Source organism: Acipenser ruthenus, chromosome 18, assembly GCF_902713425.1.
Source record: "Acipenser ruthenus chromosome 18, fAciRut3.2 maternal haplotype, whole genome shotgun sequence".
NCBI lineage: Eukaryota > Metazoa > Chordata > Actinopteri > Acipenseriformes > Acipenseridae > Acipenser > Acipenser ruthenus.
Genome location: NC_081206.1, coordinates 26,004,858 through 26,019,888, shown reverse-complemented (window position 1 = coordinate 26,019,888; position 15,031 = coordinate 26,004,858). Strand labels below are relative to the sequence as shown.

Below are 15,031 nucleotides of genomic sequence, written 5' to 3'. Positions count from 1 at the left end.
GAAACCAGTCTGGGACAAACAACCATTTTTCAACAGTATTTAATAACAAATAGTACAGTACATACTATACAAAATAATGTATTTAAAAAAAAAGTATATGTTCAATAATATATACCATATTTAAACTGTTACAAATACACAAAAACAGGCGTACAAGCTTTAGAATAATTTCTTCAATCTGTTGTTATTGCATAGTAATCAATCTGACTTTTTGGACAAGTCTGTTCCCTTAAATAAAGCTCAGAGAGTGATTTTGGTGATGCATTATCTTACAAACACAACTAATGTTTAATATTATATAATACAGTCTTTCAGTAATCACTCATACACTGATATACCAATTTTCCCCAGCAGATTCATGACGAAGTCCTAGTGTTCTGCCCAGTCTTCTGTGTTCAGTCTTCAAGGAGAATGTCCAGTTCTTCCAATGGCACTCTCACTCTCAATTCTTTCTCGGTCATTAGATCCATAATCTCCTGCATGTGATCAGGGAAATATTCTATTGCATCCATATACAGACCCTGTTGAAAGACGACATGCTTTTATCAACCATGAATGAATATTAACCATGGGAAAATGAACTGAAAAAAACTACCTATTAAATAATGAATAAAGCAATAATAATGTTACAGTAAGTCTCTTGTGTATAATTAAAGGTGTTATATGTGAAGATCCTGGGAATGGCTTGACTTATGAATAAACGCCCTCCTCTCTCCAGATTGCTTACCTTTACCCAGGGGCAGTCCTGGAGAGCTTTGTAAAATGCTCCCCTGCTCCTCTCTCTATTTCCTTGGGACACCTATAGAAAAAAAACAAACAAAGTTTCTGTTGGGAACTAAATCAATCTGCAAACATTCAATAAAGCAGACTTTCTGGACTGACTTTAAATAGAATTTCAACACGTTAAAGTGGTCAAAGCTGACACATTTCACAAGAAGCTGCCTTGAATAATTTGGTTAGATCGTACTTACACAGTTATGGCAGCCAATGTTTTCTCTTACCAGAAAGTGCAAGTACATTCTCCATAGTAAGGGACAGTGTGCTCCATTGTCGCTCTGTACAGCATGTTCAAACAACACTCTTATCCGGTTGCTCAGTCCGCTTTCTGGTATAGTAGAATAAACTCCTCCAATATCCACCCTACTAAAACAAACATGTAAAACAATAGCATGACCAGAATGGTTCATATAGGCTTAGCAATGATCAGAGACTGGTAAGCCTTACCTTACTGCACTACTTCCAACAAATACAACATGCACAACATTTAAGCATATTGGGTTCTGCATTGTAAGCTAATTCAAGAGATTTGCCTGTATGTGAAAAGAAAGATTGTAAATACTGATACTTCACTGTAGGCCCTATATTGTAAACGTTGTCTCCTCTTGTTTATAGACTTATCTGTGATTTATCATGCTCTCATTATGCTAAACTTTTTGGGATGATATTATAAAATGATTCATGGTTCACCTAAAGCAAAACTGGAAAAAAAAAAAAAAAATGTCCACCCTATGAAGAATATTTTTGATGTGTTTATTTCTTTAATTCTTACCTTTGAACAGAATCTACCAGTTCTTTTCTCTTCTGTTCTGCATAGATGGCAAACAACCGGGGAGTAATCATGTCAGCGTTTCTTGTGACACTGTCAAAAAACCTCCTAGCTCGGCTGGCATTATGGTACTTGTTTTCTGTTTGCACATAGAGCCTCCAAAGGCTGTGGTTGCCAGGAAACCGCTTCAAAGCACTGGTAAGTGTTTCTCGAAGAGGGCCTAATGGGTAGACATTGACCTTCATGTGATACCTGAGCAGCACGGAGCGCATCAGAGTAAGTGTTTCCAGCTCTGTAGGTTGAGTCCACAGGTTTGTAATCTCTGTCTTTTTATGTAAAAAAAGCTCAGAGGTTTTCTCAAGAGCCTGCATATAAACTCTGTCAGCTGCCTCAATACCCACTGTTAGATACTGAAATAGAGCAAAACAGGCTACCAGGCTGACTGCTACATCTGCCCTCATCGTGGCAACCGTGGAGTCACACAGCAGACTGCTTTCTGTTAAACAGCCTAGGAATGCATATTCATAAGCTTTCCGGGCTTTCAGGATATTAACAGGAGACACTTGTCCTTTATAGGCGGAGTATGGTCCACACTCTGCAAGTTTTGTTAAAATATGAACTGCCCGAGAAGTTGCAGCCCCCCCAACAGCATCCTCCACTGCTTCCAATTCTAACTGTGTGTACAGCAAGCACAGACTGCACAGTGCAGGATTCTGAAGTCCTTGACTTGTGGCCAGTGTAATGGCAGTGTCAAACACTTTTCTAGAGTCTTCCAGGTTCCCCAGCAACCATTCCAGATGAGCATACTCCTTCCAGAGAGCCAGGTTGTTCCGGTTTTCAGCCTCTTTCAGGAGATTTTTGGCCAGTTTCTTACTTTTCTTCCCTTGACATTTCAGCTTCTTCTTGTTTTTGTTCTGAAGATAATGGAGAACCTATAGGGCAATTATAGAGGCAAGTAAAAAAACTAGAATAAGGGTGAGAATCAACACTAGTTTCATCATATCAACAATATGAATTTACTGTGTTATTACTTCCTATCAAGCTAGAACTTTTGACACAGGCAAGCAGCAACTCACAATGATTGAATGCAAATCTAATAAAACAATGAAAACAATTGCATCTAGTAAAGGAGATCCTGGAACAGCTGTTATGTTAGGTCTTCCTACTGCATAACTTTCTAAAGAGGTTTTAGAAGCTAAAATACCTTTAATTTCTCATACTGGAGCCAATAGAGGGAGAGAAGAGACTTTTCCTCTTTAGAGAACAGTGGCAATGCCTGATGGAAGACATTCTGTATGAATTCCTCCCCGTCTTTACAGTGACCGATCTGCTTTTTCACACTGTGGAGAGTGGCCATGTGCCCGATGCAGCTCACCCCAGAGCACTGAAGGTCCAGTGAAGTCAAAGGCCTTTCTGTCGCCAGTCCACTGTCAAACACAGACCACTCGTCCAGTGTTATACTCCAGTCCGGACCAGAATAACTGCATCCAGACGGAATCCCCAGGAATTGCAGAAAGGAACACATCAGCTGAAACCTGAGCTCTGGTTTTAAAATTCTAATCACAGAGGGGCCGATATCATCAAACAAAACCTGTGAAAAGGAAACATTTTTGTTGTAAAAAAACATTTAAGAAATTAGGTTTGATGTTATAGAAGATTCGTTATTCAATATTCACCTGGAACACGTTTTAAGGTACGTAGCTCATGATGCAAATATGGCAAAATTTACCTGTCTATCAGGGTCCTCACAATCTTCCTCTGACTGACCCTTTGATTTATCAGGTCTCCATGGCAACCAGTTCTTTGTCTCCCGTGAGGCCTCAACATCTAGCCAAATACGCCATTTTGGCAAAGTCCTATCCTTCACTTCAGTATCATCTTCAATATCTTCATCTTCATCATCTATCAACAGAAAACTACCAGTCATACCAATGCTTTTGGATAGCATATTAAATGAAATCTAAAAAAATCTGAAAAACAACAACTAGCAACAGGCATTAGAAGTATCGTGAATGCACCTGGCATGTGCCATTTATCAGAGGACCAGTATTAGCATTTTATGTGTAGGGGTAAATACAATTCCTAGTTATTTGTATTTCATGTAGGCCGTAAATGAAAAAAGGTGGACTTAGTGATGTCATTTGGGTAGATTATTTGTTGGAAATGTTAGTTGGTAAAATGTGATGTACATACATAAATTCCTTATAATGGCCCCTACCTTGTTCGTTTGGTATCAACCAGCCGCCCCTCTCCTGCTGGTGCATCCAGGCTTGCCAGCCTCGAGCTCCTCTCTCCCCAAAGCGGGGCTCCCCGCTGTCCCAGAACGGCTCAAAAAATTCAACCTTTTCACAAAGGACAAAAAATACGATCACGGTAGAAGCATAGATACTGCAGTAGCTTAGATGCAATGAAACAACATTATGACCATTCATAAACCTAATTAAATCAGATAATAAAGGAGTCGAAACCAAAGCTTTGCTATCCATTTTCTTACATCAACATTAGCAACACTATCACAGATCACAGCGAATATATTTTTGTGCTTTTTTCACATGAGGATCTACACATTTTTCAAGCAACATACTGTAGTAAAAGAAAGTTCCCCGATACCATAACACTTCCTGTGGTAAAGATAGAGTCTGTTGTTTAGCCTAAGGGATTCACTCCCATAGTCCCAGCCTCACTCGGGAGGCCATTAAAAAAAATTCTACCCTTATTGTGAAATATCCCTAACGCTTCTCCTCGGAAGAGTGCATTATACTATGGAATAGCTTTGTGTGGGTATGTTTTTTTATGCCAGTGATGTTTAATTACAGTAATTACACTCTGAAACTACAAGTCTAATTTCCACGGTCCCAAGGGTTGCATTGAAGTCCTCAATTGAAACTTGCAATTGATACAAGAATGGACGTAAATAATATCTGCTGCACGCAAACTAGGAAAATATTCATTCATTACAGGATAAAATATGCAAGATCACACCATGTAATTCGAAACCAAAAAGGCCCCAAGAGAAAGAACATGAACAAACAACCTTCAGAAGGACAAATTAACTTGGATTTTATTTGTGTTGTGCTTTATTAAATTTACATATTTTTTTTAACCACAGATACAGTACATGTATCTGTTCAAGTATGGTAATACCACTTCATGGTCTTACTTGTTTTATACAAGGCTAATACAATCTCAATAACCTCTCCAGGCTGCCTTGTGTGCTAATTCACAAAGGCTGATTGTGTAGGTTCCCTTGTACCTATTGTTCAGCTGCTTAAAAATGAATATCAAATCTTTGATATAGAGCTCTTTGACTCTACATTCAGCAGGGACTAGAAGAACATGAGTTGTATGCTGTAAGAAAACAGCCCAGGTTTTAAAAAACCACATTAAATCAGTGAAGCATTCAAAAGGCCCTGCATATTTTCCAATGTAAAGTAGACATCAACTAGACTATTGCTTCTCTGGGTAGAGGCAACTCATATATTCATGTTGTCAAGGGAACTCAGTAGGGGTAGAACAACATTTGTTGAATAGTTTGTGCACTTTAAAACAGCTTGGAATTTTTAAAAACTATTTATTAATGTTATTATTAATGTCATTCTTTTCCATAAGGCTCAGGTGTTTTTAAAAATATATATAGTCACCACTGCACCTACTGTTGTAAGTGGAAGTACATACATTATAGAAGTACATAGTAGAACAAAGGAAGTGTTCAAAGCTACAGTATGTATACACTGCAGACTCTGAACAATATCTGTATGGATAATTGTGTGGAAAAGCTGCAGATTGGAATTACTAGTAAATGTAAAGGACAGACTTGAATGAATGTATAAGGAATGTGTTTACCTGCTCTCTGGTTGGCAGATCTTTCACGCTATCTGGTTTAAAGAAGGTAAAGTCGAGGACAGCCTGAAAGAGTGAAATCACTTTCTCCGAGTGGCCAGCCTGTCTCAGGAAGTGGCACTGCTGAAGAAATATTTCTAAAAAAAAAAAAAAATTAACTTTTCATGCAAAACAAGTTATCGGTCTCTCACCTGTGAATTAAACTACTTCCTGTATGTGAAATATCCTACTGCTTGTTTTAGTTAAATAAAGCATAATTTCTGTATGCAGAAATTCAGCAAATAATGTTCTGTTAAATGAAAGTTATCTTGTAATAGAAAAAAACCTTTTTAAAGACACATTACAGTACAGGGTCAGTATACTGCTTTCCTTTAGTCAATATCTATCTGGAACACCAGGTGGCATGCGTTACCATTTTATTCAACACAGGAAATGAATAATCAGGTCCACCTTTCTACAACCACATGACTGTTCAGTATCATACATTTATGTGTGGAATATACCTTATATGCACTGCTAAACTGTCATGGCAGAATAAGTAGTATATTAAATAGTATATTAAATCTATTGATATTTCTGATAACAGTAGCTATCCAGAGGCGCTTGAACAATTTTTATAGTGGGGGTGATGAAAGCCATTGAACAAAACTGTAACCCCTATATATGATGGAAGCAGGTGCACAGCATTTCAATCCAGGGGGTGCTACGGCACCCCCAGCACCCGTAGTTCCAGCACCCCTGTCTTTTTTTGGCAGAACTAAAACCTGATTTTTTTTTTTTTATTGATACTTTAATTCTGTTAATGGATGTGGATACTTTGCGCTACTTCCAAAGGCATTATTATTTGAATTTGCAGGGCCATTCCTTCAGCCTAAGGCTCTGGTGATCCATCTTCAGTCATTGCATGGATCAGTAACATTAAGTCAGCACCATTCTGTTCTGCAATTAACCTAAAACCGTTACCCCCCTCTTTGCTTCAAAAGCAGGATGATTCTCAGCATCCTGAACACAATAAAACACATTACTTACATCATGAACCCCTACATCTTCTCATTCCTTAAGCGCTCATTAATAATTTGCAGCCAAAACATGAAATACTACAGCAAACAATTCGATATACAGCGTACCCTGACACAGTGAAAAGTGCCAATGGAAACTAGATCCAAGAGGCTTCCTTTTAAGAAGGTCTATGTACAGGTTAAAGTTTCACTCAATTTACTATAGCACTTGTGCATAATGGACTTCGTATCAGGCTTCTTGCAAAGCATAAAAGGATCCCAAAACAATAGATTTTCCACATTATATGAAATGAATAGTTAGTACTTTTGCCTCCCTTAAATGGATACTTAAAGCAATTGTAGCTAACATAATTCCATAACATGTCTCCGCCATGCACATCTATTCATTTTATACGTCTCAAATGGGCAGTTTTGAAAAAACACATTATAGAAAACATGGATTTTCATTTCAAAACTGGATGTCTGGTACTACACTAGGTTAGACAAAAAACTGTTCACAAGCCATGCTTTCAGACTGTCTTGCACTTCCTGGGTCATTTCACCTGAATGAAATTGTCCATATCCCTTTACTGGCTTCTTTCCCGTCAATAATCAATCAACTGCTTCCCCTATTCACTGACAAGCTTGTAACCGGTAACATACTATGACCCAGAAAACATTGCTGAGGGGAAATGATCCAGACAGTGCAAGTGCAAACTGATAACCCAAGAATAAGACTTTAAAACAGAAAGCCTCCTTTAACTTAAAGCCGTACCAGAAGTCAAGTTTTAAAATGAAAACACATAACGTGTACATTTTAAGACAGGACATTTGAGTCCTAGGTAGCTAACGGAAGTGCACAATGGCTAAGATTTATGGAATTATTTTGTTTGATACAATTGCTTTAACATCATCTACATTTTCTTAATAATGTCTTACCTGCTTTATATCCATTAAGTGTGTTCTCCATCAGTCTCTATTGTTGTTTCTTATTAGATCATTATTTTACCCAGGCTTACTTACTAATATTCAACCACTATAACAACGCTGAAGTTCTGAAGTGAGGAGATTAGTTAGTGTGCCTGGGGGATACAGATCCAAGCGAAACAACAATAAAAAACAATAAAAAGATAACAAGATAAGATATTAAACAGGAAATTAAATATTAAGAAAATGTAGATGGTAAAAATGTGAAAATAGGTCATTCTTACCATTTTTTTTTTTTTTTTTTTAATCGAATCGATAAAACTATTTTTTCAAAATCTCAGATTCAGATTTGTAATTGATGGAACCTTTGAGATATGCATCCTATTTTTAAGTGCCCAGTAATTGCCTCCATTATTCAAGACCCAACTATTCCATATGTAGCTGCTACATATATTGGCTTACTTGGGAGCTAAGTACAAGACCCTAAACAATTAAGGAACTTTAATCTACATATTAGGTGCTTTACATGTAAATGCATTTTTTTCTGTTCATGTTGATACATTCTTAGACAGATTCTTACCTAGTATGGCTTCCGCTGCACCAGGCAGTGCAGGGTGGGACACCATAGAGCCATCATGAACTGCAGCTAAGGTGGTAAGGCACTTTCCATAAATACTATTGACTTTTAACACTGAGAAGGTGCTAAACTGACTTTGACAGAATAGAAGATACTTCTTCCACAGCTCTGTGTTATTTGGATGCAGAAAGATCAGCTTCTTCCACTCTTTGAGCAATGTAGAGGGTTCCCACAGTTCCTTGCACAGCTCCAGCCTTGCTAACTTCAGCTTCACACTGCCAGGATTGCTTTCGATGGCTCTCTCTAAAATAGCGATTTTCTTCTCAAGAGTCACCTTGAGGGATGTCTTTCGCTTTTCTGATTCCCTCTCATTCATGGTGAAGGGACTGGGTCCTGTCATTAGTTCATCCTAATTATATAATCAAAATAAAAAAGTGTTAATCTGAGTACTTAAGAAACTATACAATTCATATACAGTGCATGGACAACTGAGTACCACAGCCCGGGTTTGTGTAACATAATAAACACATGCTACTATTGCTACTGGAAAAAGAAAATAGAAATTTGTTTTTGTGAACAAAAACAAAAAACATCCCAGAGCCTAATGTAAAGTGAATGGAAATATGTCAAATAGATCTGCATCATTAATATGATCAGAGGTTAAAACAATGTGGCAGTGAAACTGTTCATTTTTACTGGACGTGTAAAAGAATCGTATAATACAGCTGTAAACCAGACACTAGCTCAGATTGGGTGACACTTTTGTTTCACACTATGGCAGCATCAGCGTTGTAAAATTACTGACACAAAATGGTTCAAACTTAGTGACGCAGTATCTCTATACATTGCCTCATTAAATCTGTCCACATTTCTGATATTCAAGTACAATAGCTACCATTCTCCATTGAAAAAACTAAAACTCAATATAAAATATTGAAAGCATTTTGAAGGTTTTGTTTTGTAAAATGTCACAGAAGAAAATGTTCATGAATTTACGATTCAAGAGTAAAAAAAAGTTAGTTAAATCCCGAAAGAAAAATCAGCGATTGTCTGTGTTATGTGTGTTGACATTTCCAAAACTGAAAAAGAAGATAAAGCATATGAGACAGGATACAGTACACTGAATCCTGGAGCTTCACATATAAAACTGGGGCTGTTTTGTACCGCAGGATTCTTGCAAAGCCTATTTGAGGATGCAACTGTCACTTAGTTGAAGCTGTGCCTCTGTAATTAAACTGTTTTATTAATAAATGTGTGCTAGAGTTGCACAGTCCTCATCACGAGGTTGACTTGGAATAAACTATCCAGATCAAGACAGGAAATGGGGAGCGATGGAAACAATTGATTATGTTCCTGTCGGACTGTCGGACATACATACTGCAAAATGGGTTTTATTAATTGGGGAGCGGGGATTGATCGTCTCTAAATGTTAATTAAAGTGTTGTTTTTTCAAGCAGTACTATGTATGCTAGTTAAACAAGCAGGCAAACTGAGGGTTTAAAATTACGACACATTTCTCAAAAGATTTTTACTCAATTGAACAAGTAAAAAAAGAAAATCTATTGCAGGGATAAATATTCATTCTCAGTTTACTGTGTAATGGTATTAATAAACCATGGTAAAACTATAAGTAGCAGTCAAATAGACAGATGTTTTGGCTACTACATTCGTTGCTGTACTAATTAGGAACTAATAAACTATATAACAATTTTACAATCCTTTAACAATTTTCAACAAAAAATAAGTCCTTATTTTCCTTATTATACTTTGGTATAATTCTATGAAATTAGAAAAAATGGACATTTCAAAATATATCAGGTATGTAGAAGTTTGTCTTTTTGCCCAAATACCACAAAAAAAGAGACAGCAATTTCTGTCACTGGTGTTCCAGCAGGTTTAAAGAATGCTCTTTTATATGTTATAAACAAATAGAATCTGTTCCTCTCATGACTCTGTACCTGAAAGCTTACAAACTCCATCCATGTTTTGGCATCCTCTGGGTTTTCTCTTAGCTTCCTGTTGAATTCTTCCACTTTACTGATCATCGCAGTGTTTACATTCCCAGGGGCCCCGGCTGGCCTGGCCTGCTGGTTCTCAGGCTCTGGCTGACCCTTTCCCTGAAGCCAGAGGGTGGTGGAGGCATCATAAACCCCCAGGGGATTGACCCAGGCTGGGGCGACAGGGCCTCTGACATCCTCCTCCTTCCAGTCAGAGACTGCCATGAAATCACTAGTGACAGGCGTCTGCTTGGCAACTGGGCCCACATCACCGGGGTGCACTGGGAACCCCTCTGTGCTCAGCAGCAGGCGTCCTGCTTTGCTGAAGTACCGATCCTGCTTCTTCTCTATCTTTTTCTTCTCCGATGCTGAATCCACCCAAGTTATAAAATGCCTTTTTGGGTTTAGGCCCAGGCAGGAGTTTCCTTTCCTCCTGTACCTGAAATAAATCATGCCAAACAGTTTGAACCCAAACAAAAGTTTCCTTTGCTGATATTATTAACCTTAACAAATTGTGGGCCACATTTACAAAGCATTGGCATGGTCAGAAGTGCTGCTGCCATCAACAAAGCAAACCAATCTGATGTTGAAATAGGTTTCTCTGTAAACAAAAAGTGATACGGAACAACCCATATGACATGAGAACTGACCCATTATGTAGCAGATAACTATCTTATGATACTGGTTATTATTTATGTTACAACATAACTGTATGAGAAGATTTCATGTTTGTTTAGCAGAACAAGATATGGTAAAAAAAAAAAACTATCTAGTGTAGACCACTGCTTCCTAATATCAAGACAACACCTTATTCATTATCAGAATCTTAATTAACATTTCCAGTGGAGTGTTTTGGCTCTTTATTGATAAAACTAGAACATGCTTTTGATAAAACTAGCACATCTCTTTAGTAAAGTGACATTCTTTCAAATTATCAAAAGGATGACACAATTAACCTTATCTTTGTTTACCAAGACCATAAGGTGTTTGTTTGAAATGAAACACCTCTGACACTTGGTCTCAGTCCAGTGTATGTACTAAACATCAAAGCATACTGCCTATTTTTAAACTATGATAAAGGGTAGAAACAAGTACAGGTATACATGCTAAAAGACAAAAAGCAATGCATTACAGGGTCAGTAAAACTGAGGAATAAGTGTCACTTTTCTATATAAAAGGTAGAACAAGAAAAGAACAGCATTTGAATAACTGCTGCCCATTTAACCGATAGGTCATCTTTTAGATCCCACTTCATATAAAAACAGTTTACCTAGCGATGTCTCCTCTATAGAGTGATTTATATTCCCAGTTGGCACGGTCTGCTTTCTTATCAACACAGAAAGGTTGATCTGTTGGGGTCTGAAGGTCATCGAGCCAAACAAAGCAACCTTGAAGGTGTATTTGCTCCTGCCTTAAAACACAAAAAAAGAATATGTTTAGCTTATAAATCCAATCTAATTAACATGAAATCTAACAGCTTCAAAAGAACTATTCACAGAGTGAATTGCTTTTTACTATGTCTAAGAGAATCCTGTGCACCAGCTTAGAAATGCAGACACTTGGCAGTCTTCTATGTGACGCACCAAAAAGCTGAAACACCCATTTGACAGCATACTCTCAGCAAAGCAGGATTGAATTGCACTGACAAGGTGAAGATAGTTTGACTGTCGCAGTCCCTGGTGTGTCAAGGGGTTCTCTCAGGCACAGAAGTCAATAGTACTGTCTCAAACATTCACTGGAATTAACTTTACTGTTACATTTTAGTACTCCTAATACATCAGAAGGGGAGGGAAGGCTATTGTGTATTTAAAAAATAATGCAAGCGACCAGTGCCACAGGTAATAAACACACATTTAAATTGTGGTTTTATACAGGTTGGACATGAAACCCATTCCATAACATTGCCAGTGCCAAAATACATATAGGTATGTGCTGTTCATTCCTCGATGATTACCGCCTCCAGTTCTTTAGCTGGGGGAGGAAATCAGCAGGTAAGTCTGTCCTCCAGAATGTCTTCTCTCTCTTTTAATAATGCTCCTTGAAAAACATGACTGATTATTGGTCCTATGGTCAGCCAGCCTTATTTTTTTATACAACCGTACTTGGGATAGGTTGCTTTTATATTATGTGTGTCAGGGATGCCATTTACATAACAAAATTAATAAAACTATGCATTCTATATTTACTGGGAACGTTTAACAGCAGGAGCACTTAACACGTATATGTTTTTAGGAGAATGTTAAGCTCTTTAACATTAAAGGTTGTCCAGCAACTGTAGTGCAAGTAATTGACCTCAGTGAATGCAGTACCTTAGCTTCTCTGTTTCTTGCTCAAGCCTTGAAGCCTCACTCGCATGACCCCTGGGGGAATCACTGTCAGAACCAGATCTGCTGCTCTCTGACTGCTCTCTGCTTTTCTTCTTGTGTTTTCTCTTTTGTTTCTTCTTCTTTTTGTCCTTTTTCTTCTTTTTAGGTTTTGGGAAGCCTTCCTCAGCAGGTTCTTCCAATGGCGGTTGATCAACAGACAAACTATAACAAACAAAACCAAAAAAGAGATAGTTGTAACACTGAAAATATTCGATCTGTAGGTAGTTCCTGTAAAATGTTATCAAAAAACAAAAAGGCAAGCCACCTTGGTCCTCATTTGAAATGTGAACCCATGCACTGATCGTGTCTGTCTGTCACGTGCTACATGGTGAACATTGTAACTGCCTTGAATTTTCTCCAAACCTTTGCCGTAGACTCCGAGCCCCTGTGCATTTGGGTATGTTGATGACAACCAGTATGCGAGAGCCTTACAGAGATTGACTTACATTTGAAGTATGTAAAAAGCAGATTCAGCACAGTCAGTATGTCGTAATAACGTATCACAAACTGAACCAATTTTTCAGAGGGGTCACTATAGACAGGCAGTCTTTAACACATGTTTGCTGAGTATCGCTTGCATGCTGTACCTTGGGTCGGCTGAACTCTGAAGAGGCTGTTCTTCCCCCTTGGTACAGCGCTGGTGCAGTGTCAACGCATCCTCAGTGCGGAAGCTTTGATTGCTTAGCCAGTCCAACCCTGCGGGAAGAAAGAAGAATGCAAAATCAATTGCAATTAGCTCCCTGAGCTCTTTAAGCCAAGGACTTATCAGATCGCATGGCAGCAAATTTCAAAACAAAATATCAGTCATTTATATTGTTCAAGGCCACCATAGAGCAGTGCAAAATCTCATTCAGAAAAAAACTGACAGGTTTCCATACTCTGTAGCAGGCTTTTAATCTTGTTTTAAAAGAAACCTCTGCTGTCATATTGAGGGAAAAGTGTGCTAGCTATACAGCAGGTTAGTGAGCTTCACCCCCTCTCAATTAGTCTTCCAGAGACTTGATTAATTAATCAATCACATAGTCCTACTCAGCACTTTTCAAAAAGGACATTTTACATTATGTACAATAATTGTGCAAGCCAAAAATAGATTTCTTTCAAATTCAAGATGGATATTCCAATATTCTTTCCCTTTCAATCAATTGAAAACAAAAGAATGTTGGTGAGTTTTTACCTCAGTTTAAGGTTAATACCAGAGACTTTAAATACACTGTAAAAAAAAAAAAAATACATGTATTGAAAAGGTACTTAAACTTGGGCTGTCAGGGGCTACAGAGGTGTAAGACATAAAGGGTCAACCAACCCACCTGAGATGGAATAACACAAAACAATGTGTAGAATGTCTTAAACCGATATATTAATGTACATTTCATTTGACACCTCATATAAACAGTATTTTCACCCACCTTTTTTTATATTTATTTGGACAAATTAATAAATGCATTTCCCCCTCACTCACTTGCCTAGTAAATATATATTTTATAAACCCTGAAATTGTAATGGTCTCTTTAAATATTTACAAAACATTTTAAATCCAGTCTTGGCAGTTAAACACATTAAAATTATAAACACTGCTTACAATGATCAAATAATTTGAGGAAATAAATAAACACATTAAATTAATCTCTATACCCATATCTTAATAGTTATTGCTTAAAGGGGTGAGTTAAATATTAAATTTTGGCACAAGTGATGCTGGATATAAATGGTATATAGGATATGAATTATTAACGCTATGTAAAAAGCGTATGTGGCAATGCACTGGTAAGTAAACACCGGTACCTGTCGTTAATTAGGTAGCTTGTCAAAAAAAATCGCCTTAACGTTTTGGATGTGTCGGTTTTAAATGCTGCTTTCAACTTCGGGGTAGTCCGCACAGTTGTACCCACCGTATGTATATGAACAATTCATAACTGTTGTTTAGTTTAGGGGGTTCAGGTTAAAATATCTCCGGATTCACAGTATTGTGATTGGGGTTCCTGACTTAAATCACATACACCGTATATGATTATTCGCTTTCTGCCTAAGTAACCTGTGCAATTAAATACAAATATGATTTAACTATTCTGTATTCTTAACTGTGCATCCAACTACACAATAGTTCAAGCAGCAACACGTCGCCTATGCGCTGCTCTGTCTGTTTGACCAACAAAAATAGTATTACATTAAAGTGATCGCGATTTTTAGTTTATTTCAATGCAGTTACCTTTCGATGAATTTTCATTCTTTAGGTTATTATTACTAGACAGTCCCGCAAAAGCTGGAAAAAGTGACATATTCAAGCACCACTTGTCACTTGAACATATCAACAGTCGACTACTTTTAGCGTCATTGAAATTCCTCTTGACAGGGGCACTATGGGAGTTGTAGTTCTGTAAGATGTTTTACTTACAAACCGGTAGTCTAACGAATACTGTTTTTTAAAAGTCAAATGACGTACGATCTGAAATGAAGCTGCCTGTACATACAGGCGGTATCCTACATGCATAGATAGATCAACAAAAATGTGGTGTATGACAGAGAGCAAATTAGGTGTCTATACATGTTAATGAATTCTGTGTGTATGTGTAAAACTACAGCAGTTTCAAAATGTGTTATTTCAATATTTGACGAGAACAAACAACGCTAGCATGAGGTTTTGTAATATATTTAGTATCAAAGGAGTGTGCTTGTCCCGATACAACTGGCTGGTTACACTTGCATACCAGTCAAGTATTCTATAAACGAGCTTTCTTCTTATATTAAGACTTTGAGACCTTGCTGTGTAGTGAGATCTATAT

General features: G+C 37.6%; 1 protein-coding gene across 2 annotated transcripts; it reads right to left on the bottom strand.

Annotated features, from left to right (window-relative positions):
- Nucleotides 1-23: 23 nt before the first annotated feature.
- LOC117399782 (nuclear exosome regulator NRDE2-like) lies at nucleotides 24-14,608 on the bottom strand. Of its 2 annotated transcripts, none has more exons than XM_033999269.3 (14): nucleotides 14,458-14,608; nucleotides 12,839-12,947; nucleotides 12,195-12,413; nucleotides 11,156-11,296; nucleotides 9,847-10,324; nucleotides 7,892-8,297; nucleotides 5,390-5,523; nucleotides 3,765-3,888; nucleotides 3,276-3,448; nucleotides 2,751-3,137; nucleotides 1,550-2,478; nucleotides 1,002-1,140; nucleotides 728-799; nucleotides 24-521 (listed from the first exon to the last, which is right to left on the bottom strand). In XM_033999269.3, exons 1-14 carry the CDS (start codon nucleotides 14,525-14,527, stop codon nucleotides 396-398), a joined length of 3,507 nt encoding a protein of 1,168 aa, XP_033855160.3. In that variant the 5' UTR covers nucleotides 14,528-14,608; the 3' UTR covers nucleotides 24-395. The 2 variants fall into 2 exon arrangements, with proteins under 2 accessions (XP_033855160.3, XP_058847690.1); XM_058991707.1 differs by having other exon boundaries at nucleotides 1,002-1,143; nucleotides 14,458-14,607.
- Nucleotides 14,609-15,031: the final 423 nt, after the last annotated feature.

Excerpts from the sequence above, each read along its gene's own strand:
- LOC117399782 (XM_058991707.1), bottom strand. The coding sequence starts at position 14,527 with ATGTCACTTTTTCCAGCTTTTGCGGGACTGTCTAGTAATAATAACCTA. Across the intron at positions 10,325-11,155 it reads TATAGAGGAGACATCGCTAG|GTACAGGAGGAAAGGAAACT; the intron begins GTAAACTGTTTT and ends GATTTATTTCAG. Across the intron at positions 3,889-5,389 it reads ATCTGCCAACCAGAGAGCAG|GTTGAATTTTTTGAGCCGTT; the intron begins GTAAACACATTC and ends CTTTGTGAAAAG.